Below are 12,286 nucleotides of genomic sequence, written 5' to 3' on the forward strand. Positions count from 1 at the left end.
AAAAGGTAGAGACTGTGGATTTACATACAGGATGCAGTGAGTTTTACAAATACAGGACAATTTCACCACAGTCAAAAAAAAAACGTGGATTTGGAGGAAAGAACACATGCCCTGGCATACAGACAGACTATATGCAAACTGAAATAAATCTTGTATCTACTATACTTAGATTGAAGAAAAAACCTTTAAAGCTCAGTATTAAAATTTAATTGGTAACTTTGACCTTGATTGCCACTTTAGGTGAAAAATATTACACCAGTGCTCTGATTTTCTTGAGATTTATGATCTCATGTTCTTGAAAAAGGCCTAGCACCTCCGTGTTCCTGAAATAATTGATCTGTCTGTTACAAGTGTTGTTTTTCTGATACTAACATCTGTCTCAGGAAGAAAAGTACAAACTGATGAAAATACTCTGCTATATTTAAGTAATTCAAAAGAGCTACCACAATTTGCATCTAACACATTACTAAATTTATAAAAGCAGTCAAGATTATAGGTTGATAAATTTCTTAGCACACAATAGAAGACAAGAAAAAATAAAGAGCAAGACAAATATTATCCACAATTATTAATAAAGAGCTAATGTTTTTAAAAATGTGCTAGTAAGCCAAAATGTAAACCCACAGCTCACATCTTCCTTGGTTTAGAATAAAACTCCACACTGTGCATTTTCAACCTTGGTAGTTTTTGTTTCTTTGTTGTAATCACAAACATTAATTTCACACAAAAAAAACAACCTCTCAACCATTACTGTTGACTGAGTATATTGGTAAAGATGAGCAAAAGAGCATGACAGTCATTAGGTAAGCAGGGAATAACTCCAAGTCTGGAAATGACTATGATTCTGTAACTTCTTGCTTCAATGGAAATTCAACATAAAATTCAGGGTCTGTTTGCAAAGAAATAACTGGCAAATGTTATTGATTCTCTAAATGCCAAAATAGACAATATTAAAATCTAATACAAACTAATTAGAATGATAATTGCTACCACTTAGCATTTACTACATACTGGGCAATTTGAAAAGCACTTTACAAGTATTTATTCATGTATGCTCACAACAACTTTTTAAGGTAGGTACTGTCATTGGTAACCTTTAAAATGAGGAAACACAAAGAGAAAGCAAATTGCCTAAGGTCAAACAGCAAGGAAACAGCTAAATCCAATCCCATCCCCAGCCAGTGTGGCTGAGAGCCCTGCTACTTTCCACCACTTGACCCTGACATAGTCTATTAGCACATAAGCAAGAAGAATTTATAAAGCAAGAAAGCCAACCCCTACCTACAGAAAAAGTATATAGTCATTCATTAATTCATGTAACAAATATTTTCTAAGTACCTCCTACCCCATGGAATTATGCACTAAGTTCTTTTCCAACACAAAAGGTCTATAGAGAAGATATATAACTTACCTTTGTACATGGTTCTGAAATTTGAACCTGATGTGAAGTAGTTACACCTGACCTCCCAAATGGTTTAATCCTTTTTACTAAAAGCCCCCCCTAAATAAGGCCCTGGAAAGTCATCAGTGTATTAAAACTTGGAGATGACAACTAAATTAGCTAGGAGAGGAAAAAATAAACAGATAAAAGGAACTTCAACAGTAAAAGCAAACAGTAAGCAGGGCTTCTTGGAAGCAGTCTTCCCATGTAGCCTCCACTGTGAAGATCACCAGTTTAAATACTTTGGATAAAACACTCCACAAGTGTGAAAACCCACTAAACAATGACTCCGTCAGGATCAATGCAAGAGGGTCATCAAGTAAGGGTTAACTCTGAACCACAAAGCTTTGCCCCTTGTCAGCAGAAATAGTCAGAGAAGCAAAAGTCAACCAATCCTAAACACATCATTCAAGTCTGACTCCAAAGATGGCTAACGGGAGAAATAGGTGAACCAGCAGGCTCACCTGCAAGATTATTAACCATTTGGCTTTCTCAAAAATGTGGAAAAATGAGAAAGATACTCATACAGACTTAGTATACCTAATAGAATTTTTTTCTAAATACATTCACAAACAAACAATAGTACTTTTGCATTTTTAAGTTTATGTTTCATGAAGTTCTAAAATTTTTAGACACACAGAAACACCAAAATAGTTATACCTATACAATGCCATCCCCTTTAGGATAAAGGAGTATAAATTTATTTTATTATTGAACTACTTGGCCACATTTATAATCTGTGAAATCCTAATTTATGTTGGCTATAAAATAAATTGTTAAAGAGTTAAATGTGTTCCTACTGACACACTCTAAATATAGAAATGCATTTCCCTGGAGGGAACTAGTCTAAATGAAAATGAACATAGGAGAAAGAAAAAAAATTAAAAATACATTTAGAAAGGTTAGATGATCTTCTGAAATAGAAATACAACTCACATGAAATAAGAAAAAAAAAGTAGTATCTTCATGGTCATACGCTCCTACTAAACAGGAGAAGTAACTTCTGAATATTATTGCAGAGTCCTCTGCAGAGGGTATTGTCTTGGGAAAGTTAGAACTATTAAAAAGTAAACCAGAACCCTATTTTTTTTAATGGCCTCAATTTTGTTCTGTAGTTAAAAGATTTAAACTGATCCCATGACACAAGTGAGGCAATTTCAATCCAGAGGCAGCAAAGCTGCTATAAATCCCAGACAGCTCATAAACTGGCATGGCTATGATGGGTGTGGTTTCAGTTAAAAGCTATAATGCTTTGAAAACTAAACTTTATGACTAGGCGAACACTGCTTATGATGAGAAAACAAAACAAAACACATAATCTACATTATTTTCCAGCAAGGCTACTCCATTCTTCATGTTCCACTTGATTTATTATCAAGTTCATATATTTGGAATTCTTTACCTGTGAATACCCTTTACCTGTAATAACAGGATCACATACAGAACAAAATATTTCATAATTAAATTCAGCATCGATTAATAGATTAACAAAATAATTACACTAACATAATGACATGGCAAACCTCACAAAATTAAGTAGAAAGTAACTGTTTTCTATAGACAAATCCCAATGATCTCCAGAGAGGACACTTGTTCACAAAGTCCTCAATTTTGAAAACATGCTTCTATTATAAAATCATACAGACATAAGATTAAGAAACTTCCGAAATGGAGAGGTACCATTTGTATGCTCTTCCCAACTCCCTCAGAAAAATTGTAATTTGTAAGGGTCATCTTGCTGGTTGGTTTTCTTACCAGATTTAGGAGGGAGCAAAGGGAGGATGCTGGGATATGTTAGCATTAGCCAGGCACCCTGAGGTGGTTCAGTTAGCAAATAACCAGCCCAACTGCTGATTGTGGAAAGAGTGTGGCACTGGGGTTACTCATCATGTGAATGATTTACATTTTGGAACTTTGCCTCCTGGTCACACAGTATATACCAAGCTGTGAGGAACAAAGGCCAAGAATATACCTGACTTTCTATAGCAATTCCTTAACTGAAGTCATTATAGGATATATCATGAGAAACACACCTGGATCCACCTGTCTGGGAGTTCTTCGGAGTCCATTGGTCCGTTTCTGCCAAGAAAGGTAAAACAAAGCAAAACAAAGATGTATTGGTCATTTGGCATTATGAAATTACATTACCTCTGACATTTTGTAAGCTCAACAAATGCTGCATTTTTCAAAATAAAAGCATGACTAAATTGGAACACGTCTTAAAAGTTTGTTTGTATTATTTAACCCTTTTAATTTCTGTAATAAGTCTTCCATTTGAACATCATTCCATCTCCTATTGCCTCTGAGGGGGGTCTTGCTATGCTGCCCAGGCCTGCTTAGAACTTGCCATCATCCTGCTTCAGTCTCCAGAGTAGTTGGGATTACAGGAATATGCCCAGCAAACATCACTACATTTGACAAGTCATTGATATGACTCCAAGAAAAATAAATACTTTTGTGTGCCAATTCCAGATACTGTGATTTTTTTTTAAGTTATAGTGACTATAGGAAATAGGAGAACAAAGCCCAGGCAGCCATTTGGGGATGGGAAATATTTTCAGAAAAGTTATGTGAATAATAGCCTTAAATTGACCTGCTAAAACTCTTAACTCCTCTTTCTGAGACCTGACATAATAGAGAAAGAAGAAAGATATGCAACCTCAAAACAAAGTTCTGAAGCTCTGATTTTAGCAAACACTCAAATGAGTCTAATATTTTAACTATGGACCAGTTGTATCCGAATACTTAACAACAACAACAACAACAACAACAAAAAAGTAAAAGGAAAGAAAAAAACAGAACTTGCAGCTCTGAAATCATGAAAGTGAATTCTTATTTTAGAAAAGGAATCCATAGATAAAATTTAAAACAAAAGAGATTTAAATTTTTTGAAATGCATGGTTACACATTTGATTTCACAAGCATTGAATTCATTCTCACCTAATAACTATGGTAATCTCACTAATTAAGAAGGACTTGATTTTTCACTTTTTATTATACAACTGGATAAGAAGCTGAGTCTATGACTACCATATAATCCAGATTTTCACAAAAGCAATTTTCTTTTTATGTATGTTGGGTTTTGTGCCTGTGTGTGGAAACTTGGTTTCATTCAGAGCACATTTGGCTTTGCTAAATACACATTAGTCATGGATTTTTCTCAGGGTTCCTTCTGAAGTTGTTTTTTACTCACAAGTCAAATGGTTGAAACAGGGTCTTTGAGCCTTCAAAAGGACCTCAAAGCCAAATCTAGCAGATTCTCAGGCACAGGTGAAAGAATTGGAAAAAACTTTAAAAACATATTTTTTTTTCACCACAACTGCTTTCAAAATGGATTTTTAAAAAGACAAACAGGATCATTAAAGTGAGCATTAAAGTTCTGTTGAGCACGACAGATAGCTGTACTGGAATAACTATTATAAAGAGAGTCTCTGTGAGAGGCAAATGCTACTCTGGGCCTCTTGGTGGCTACTGTACAGAAAGGGGAAGCCTGATAGTGATAGATTCATACCCAATAACGTGAAAGAAAACTGCTTTCAAAGGAAAACTCATTCTCCCTGACATTTTACAAACTTTCTGGATTTCCCATAAAAAGGACAATACGACTGACTATATTTGCAATAGGCATATATATAATGATGGCTATCTTGCCATTATTGACTTCTCTTGTACATCACCTTCTTAATGTACATTAGAAACTGTCTTTCATCTGATATTCTAAGTTCTATTATTAAAGTGCTTGGGTGGCAAGAAAGAATTCAACCTTTGGGTCCGAGTCCCAGAATCCCTAAACCAGCCCTATTTAGAAACTGTAAACTTAAAATGTGAAAAAAGAAAACATAATAGGATTATTAAGAATACAGCTTAGAGAATAAAACTAAGTTCAAATTCGGTACATCTCTTTGCCTCAGCTTGTTCATCTACAAAATGGGGATAATAGTAGCATCTACTTCCCAGTGTTGGTAGTGAGAATTAAGTGAGTTAATTTACATTAAGTGCTTAGAAGGGTTCTTGCCACATGATAAGGCTTGTTAAGCGATAATTTATTATCACTATCATTAACTTCATAAAATTTTGAATGTTTAAATTCACCTAAATGATACATTCTTGAACTGAGTTATTGTTTTATTTCTTTTTGCTTTGTTCTTGAGACAGAGTCCTACTATATTGCCCAGGAAGGTCCAAAAATTGTGGACTCAAGGGATATTCTTGCCTCAGTCTCTGAGTAGCAGGGATACAGGCACACCGGTGTGCCCAGCTGGCTCCCTGCTTATGGTCCAGATTCTTCCTCCTGAAGAGTCACTGAAAATTAGTCACACTGAAAACAAACTTTTCTGCAGGAAAAGTGGACAGAATGAACTATGTGATAAATTATAAAAACAGGAGGGAATATCAGCTCGCGAGACTATTGATAGAGTTTGATTTTATTATACTTTCAAAGCACCTAAAAAGTAAAAAAAAAAAAAAAAAAAAATGGAATATACTAAACAATTTTAAAATGCAACACTCAACTGTCATTCTGTCATCCCTGTCCCACAGACTTTCCTCCCAGATCTGGATTCTCAAAAGCCTAGGCCAAGACTGAACAGGCTCTTGTCCCCAGCAAGAAAAGGGGAATGAGAAAAGAACATTATCTACTAGCCATTCTGGGAGTTCTCAGTTACAAACCCATGAGACCATGAGAATCCGTCTTCAGGGCCTTCTCAATCTCCTTTGATCTACCTAGAAGGGGTGAGGAACAAACCTGATTTTATAAGCACCAGGTAATTATTTGTTGCTTCACTACTTAATACTTCTTTTTTTTAATACCGGGGATTGAACGCAGGGGCACATGACCACTGAGCCACATCCTATTTTGTATTTTATTTAGACACAGGGTCTCACTGAGTTGCTTAGTGCCTCACTAAGGCTGGTTTGCTGATGCTGGTTTTGAACTCGTGATACTCATGCCTCAGCCTACCAAGCAGCTGGGATTACAGGCACAGGCCACCACAACCAGCACTTATCTGACAGTTTGTCTTTAAAAAAAAAAAAAATCTTTGTTATCCAAAAATCTCACTTGTGTTCTTTCCTCTTTGGGGGAAAAAGACAATTATTTCTGTTAGTTTTACCAACAAAACAAGCAAATCTTCATTTGCTATCTGGCATCTGGTTCTTCTATCTTAATCTGCAATAAGGAGTGGATTCAAAGTAGCTGAATAGGTGTGTAATGATAAACTTGCTTCTCGAAGTTGAAGGGGTCCTGAAGTGCCACTCTGGAATGAGTGTGGCCATGGAGCCTATGGATCCCATGGCTATCAGAACCTGACCTACCTTGAAAACCAAGTGTGAAATTAAAATAAAAACTCACAAAAATGCTCTTAAAAGACATACAGAAGAGAACTTTCAACCAATTCAAGGAGAGAAAGAAGGTTATCAAGAGGGGAAAGGAATAAAAAAAAAAATCCAGAACTCTAAAAAGGTTTCATCACCAACTTGGGGGGAGAATATTTGTTATTGAAAGTGAACACATTGTTATGGGGTGAAAAGATGCTTCTTAATCTTCTTTTTGCTACAGTTCTTCCTTGAACCAACTAAGGTTTCCAAGTACACTGGCCACCATGAAAGCTCCCACACTCTTCCTCCAGAAAAGTAGAGATTCTCAGTACAGTCAGTCACACATTAAATAAAAACCATACTTCTTATATTAAAAGTTAAGCAAGTCACTAAAAAACCTATTGCTACCTGATGCCACATTTAAAAAATGTGAAAATTAATTCCTTTTATTAATAGGCTTATGTGTCATTTTCAAGAGTATATAAGTACCTGAAAAAATTATTTTAATATGTGAAAATTATTAACCACTTCTTATTAGCACACTTTCTTTCTGTAAATACACCCACTTCACATTATCTTATTAAAATGAAATGAAAAGCATCTTCCTTGGAAAAAAAATAATACATATGCCTACTAGGATAAATGTTAAGTAACAGTGAGTTAAAGTTCAGAGCCCTACAAGGTATCTGTCTCCATAATCTAAGAATAGTTGGGAGTAAGTGAAAGAAGTCTTCTTTGCCAGATCATCAGCACGGCTGAGAGAACCCTGACACACTGATGAAGAACCTTTCTGCAGATGAAATATTGAAGGAATTTTTGGTAAATTTACTTCACCCTAAAAGAACTTGTGGCCTATTTTTTAAAAATTATTATTGTCTATCTTGTTATGCATTCCTTGATCTAGAATCCAGATTCTAAATCACACTTAACAGACACACTACAGAGCTGTATCTAACAGGAGCTTCTTGCTGTCACACTCTTAAGACTCTACCTGTATAAACCATGTGCTCATGCAGAAGAGGAACAAGAACCTCTTCTGTATGACATACATTCAGTTGTATTTTTCATTGTTTTTTGTCAACTATATAAGTTATAGCTTATTAGAAACATACTAATAATGTAACACTTTTATTGCTATTTTATTTCTTGGTGTTAGGGATTGATAGCACTTTTAAAAAGAAATAATTGGTACATGTTAAAATCATTTGGTAATGATTCTTTTCTGAAATTTGCAGACTACTTTTCGTTTATGTAACTAATCACATGCATTTTATATTTTACTTTGCTATTGTACTTTAAAAAAGTTTTTGCTATGGCACCAGAGGTATATTTCAGTGGTAAAGTGCTTGCCTAGCAACACAAAGTCCCTGGATTTGATTCTCAGCACCTAAAACAAACAAACAACAACAACAACAAAAACCTTTTGCTATTTTGGCGGAGTCAGGTGAAAATTTTATTACTTTTGGTTGAAGGCCAAGGCCATGATTCCATGGTGGTCTACAATCTGCATATTTTTCATTCTTTTGTGTTTTTTTTTAAAGTTACTTTACTCTGAGAAGTAACAGGGATCACATACTTCTAAGCCATTAGGAGAATGCATAAATCCAAATGAAAATGTTATCAGATCTTGATTTGATCAATAGGACATAACAATAATAAAATTTGTGCTCAAATGGAAAATGACAAGAAATATAAAACCATATCTTTAGGTGAACAATATCAGAAGTTTTAGTACTGGTAAATGTGAGGCAGACACACATTTCATGATAGGGGACATGTCTACCAATTTCCTGGGATATGGCCGCCCTTCCCTCTGCACCAAGTATCACATTTTACACACAGTACTAGACTAAGCATTCACACTGCCCCTGGACCCCAGGTCTACAACAGACAGGTGAACAAGCCTCTGATGTCACTCACAAGCACCTGGTTGCTCCCTCCATTTCTCTTGCTATTCATTTTAAATTTGCACATTTAATATTGCACAAGCTCAAGCCTGCTTAAGTTAGCAAATAACTTGAAATGCAAAAGTTATATAAAATTTTTAAATGTTAATCTTACCTCTGGTTGTTTGAGCGTCCCTTGTTCTGAAACAAATGTAAAAATTGGCATTGTCAGTGCAAAGTTGTTTGGTTTGGTTAGCAACCTTAGCTTGTTCTCTGCAGCGTGGCAAAACACTGCGGCTTTGTTTTCTTAACTGATCCCTGTAATATATTTCCAGGGTCCCTCAGGCTGGGCTAGTAATTGTTTTGCAACCAGGGTTCTCTTACCTTATTGGCTTGTCAGTAAAGTGACTCATAGTTCTAAATGACTTCTAGGTTATGCTTAACTTTTTCAATTGTTTACTAAGCAATGTCAATTCAACCACATAAAATTCTCTAAAACAAGGGCTTGCGTGAAATTATATGTGTGACAGCTAGAAGCAAACTTTTCTTTCAATGCATCTTGTAAGAATCTTAACATTAAGTTACAAAGGTATTGAACTATTTATAACAATGGCAAACTTAACACAGTATAGCATTCCATATGGATGTTTTTCCATTAACACAGCTAACAACCCTTATTTTTAATTTTGGGGAAAAAAGTAGTTTGGTTTAAAGATGTAAATAAAAAATTAAATCAGGATTTGATTCCAGTACTCATTTTCCTTTCATCATTAACATACATCTCTATAAATAGGTGGTAATATCTCTTCACTACATGTCAGTTCCTAAAATTGATTAATAGTTATAATAAAGACCTGGGATCTGCAGGTGAGCAATCTGGTCAAAGGGCCAAGGCTCCCTGAGAGAGTAAGAGCACACACAGTACATTGGAAACTGCAGACAGTTTTTTTGTTTCCTTTCCTCATACCTAAGGAACACCTAAACTTCTCCAGAATAAGCTCAAATCTCACACCACTGTGAGCCTGCACCTGTATTTTCCCATCCAAAATGATCCTTGAGAGAAGAATCGGAGAATAGAAGATGAAGCAGAAAGATACTCAGAGAGGAAAGAGAGGCCTAGGTGGGAACACTGTAGGGTGTTCCTTTAAAAGACTCCAAAAAGGCCCCAGCCAGAGTTCATGAAAAACTCCCACCAGGACTCCCAGCTGCTGCTATCTGCAGGAAGATTGCCTGGGGTCTGGAACAGGAGGTTGGTTGTTCTGTTTTGTTTCTTTTTCTTCTTAAAGTACCACTACAGATTAATGGAAATGGAAGATCCCTGGGTAGAAAGTCACCTTTCTAGAGACAAGCCCATGTCCCTTTGTCAATTTCAATCTCCATTCTCCCGGCTTTCACAGATGACTGACTTTGTTCTATGAAGGCACTTTTGCTAGGCCTGGAATTAGCCTTTCAAAAGAAGAATTCCTGGACACAAATCTATTTCACTTCTTACTTTCCTCACCATTTGAATCACACAAAGTTCCAGGGCTAGCTAGAAAGAGGGTGTATAAGAATTGGTGAGCCCCAACTCAGAACCAAGGGTAAGTGAACTTGGGTTCTTAACAGGGCAGCTGTGATACCTGTTTCACTGGTTTGCCCTGAAAGACCTATATGTATTGCAGGGCAGTTCTAACCACCTTTTCTGCTGGTTAGTTAGAAAGCAGGGATCAGACCCTGGAGGAAGCATCAAATGGGAGTGGAGTTTAACTTTACCATCCAAGAACACTCAGGAAAGCTTTGATATTTCTAGGTGACTTCTAAAATGAGGAACTCTCAGATCTTTAAGGTTTAGTGTTTACAAATGAATATATATCTTAAGTTCACTTAAAAATATCGTTTTGGTCCTCATTCTTTGCATAGAAGACTTTTTATGTCCTGTGAAGTAGGGTTTTGTTTCAAGATGTTTTCCATGTATTATTTGTGGCATGAAAACTGTGAATGCCTCATGTGGTGGGAACTGCCATATCAGGCTTCCTGAGGGTCCTCTGGGTGCTCCTCCGGGAGGAGAAGTGATGGCAGTTAAGGATTCCTTTTTACTCTGCAAATACTGGCACCTCATTACCCAAGGAAGAGATCCAGATTAGAAGATCCTCCTTTACAGGCTCCTCATTTCTTGGAGTGTAGGAACTGGCTGCACCCTAGTCAGTTCTGGGCATGTCTGAGGATCAATTATGGAATCCAGGAGAGCAGAGCCTAGGCGATGGACAGAGGCAGTTGATACCAAATAAAGAACACTCTGGACCAGGCTGACCTCCTTACTCGGTTTCCTTGCTTTCCTTTCTCCCCATTCTCACCAGCTCTTGCTATCTTTCTTTGACATCTCATCAAGAGAAACTTTTTTCCTCTGAAGAACTACTCTATAGGAAGCCTCCTTTGTGTAACTTGGGTAGGAAAAAGGAAAAGGGGCATCGTGCTGGCTGTGACTACAGCTCCAAGGGCACGAGTCCCTCCCTTTCCTGCCATCACTCCCCTCCCCATGGCCACACATCTACCCTATTGCATAGACAGAGGCCCACTGCTTCCATGGATTTGGCACCTAGTAGCCAGCATGCTGGTGGGCTCTTGCTGGTATATCACATAAATAGCAGCTTTGTAAAAATCTGGATTTTTATACAGTGACATCTCATGGTAGGGCTCTGTGTTAGAATCTTCTCTGAGCTCAGAAATTCTTCTCCAGGCTCCTTTCTTTATGCTCTTGAACTGCAGCAGTGGTCATGCCATTAAACTAGACTGCCTCCTTCATGATCATAATCTACATTCCCTTAGGCACACAGTGCAACAGCTAGTTAACTGACATGAAAGTCACGAAAAAGAGGAAAAACACGCTGCAACGCTATGTCCTATAGATTTCAAAGTAAAAAGTAAAACTTCACTCTGACTGGAAAACAAACAGAAAAGCGCTACTTTCTATGACATGTTCTATGGGAAAGTTGATCTAATTTTGAAATCCACAACCCCATCTTTGACTTCCTCTCAATATGTATCCAAAACTACTATGCAGGCACTTGGATTTCTTGAAAACTCTGCATGTGTCAGCATCAGATCTGGAATAGCAAGAGCTGATTATCATCAAAATGTCTTTGGCTGAATTCTGACCTAGAATATAGGTTGCTGGTTGAGATCTGATGAAAAAAAAAAAAAAATGCTCTCACTTTTTCTGTCTCTCTTTTTCTCCTGGGAACTTTCTTAGGGTAGTAATTCAATTCTTCAAGTTTCTAAGTTTTTAATCCTCAACTTGTCTTTTACCCTGCAGCCTCCTTCTCAGGCTCCTATTGATCAAACTATAAAATGTCCTTACCCTTTCAAGAACCTTTCTAGATAGTGACTCACAGGCCCTCAAGGGGTTTATACCTTGCATTCTTTTATCACGTCCCAACTGGTTTAATGTAATTCTGAGAAGTGGTGTATGGAGGTGCTGGAAGCCTTTGCAGAGCTCCACCTTCAATGCCAGTGAAGCTCAGTGTGCATATTTGGGTAAAAGAAATGATTTCCACTGTAGCTTTACACTCGCATTGTATAATTCTCTTGTTTAAATACAAAATTCAGACCTGCTATGTTTGTTTTCTCCAATACAAGTGGTTCAGAGTTCATAACATTATTACAC

The 12,286-nt window shown here is 36.8% G+C and overlaps 1 protein-coding gene across 1 annotated transcript in view; it reads right to left on the bottom strand.

The window, feature by feature from the left end:
* Vav3 (vav guanine nucleotide exchange factor 3) overlaps positions 1-12,286 on the bottom strand; it is a 357,523-nt gene that overhangs the window by 103,840 nt on the left and 241,397 nt on the right. The window contains exons 18-19 of the mRNA XM_046427576.2: positions 8,819-8,844; positions 3,475-3,520 (exon numbers count right to left, since the gene is read on the bottom strand). Of these exons, the coding sequence (XP_046283532.1) occupies positions 3,475-3,520; positions 8,819-8,844 (72 nt within the window). The remainder of the gene's footprint in view (positions 1-3,474; positions 3,521-8,818; positions 8,845-12,286) is intronic.

Source organism: Marmota monax, unplaced genomic scaffold, assembly GCF_021218885.2.
Source record: "Marmota monax isolate L192 unplaced genomic scaffold, Marmota_monax_Labrador192_F-V1.1 WCK01_AAM20220418_F8-fsc00184, whole genome shotgun sequence".
NCBI classification, from domain to species: domain Eukaryota; kingdom Metazoa; phylum Chordata; class Mammalia; order Rodentia; family Sciuridae; genus Marmota; species Marmota monax.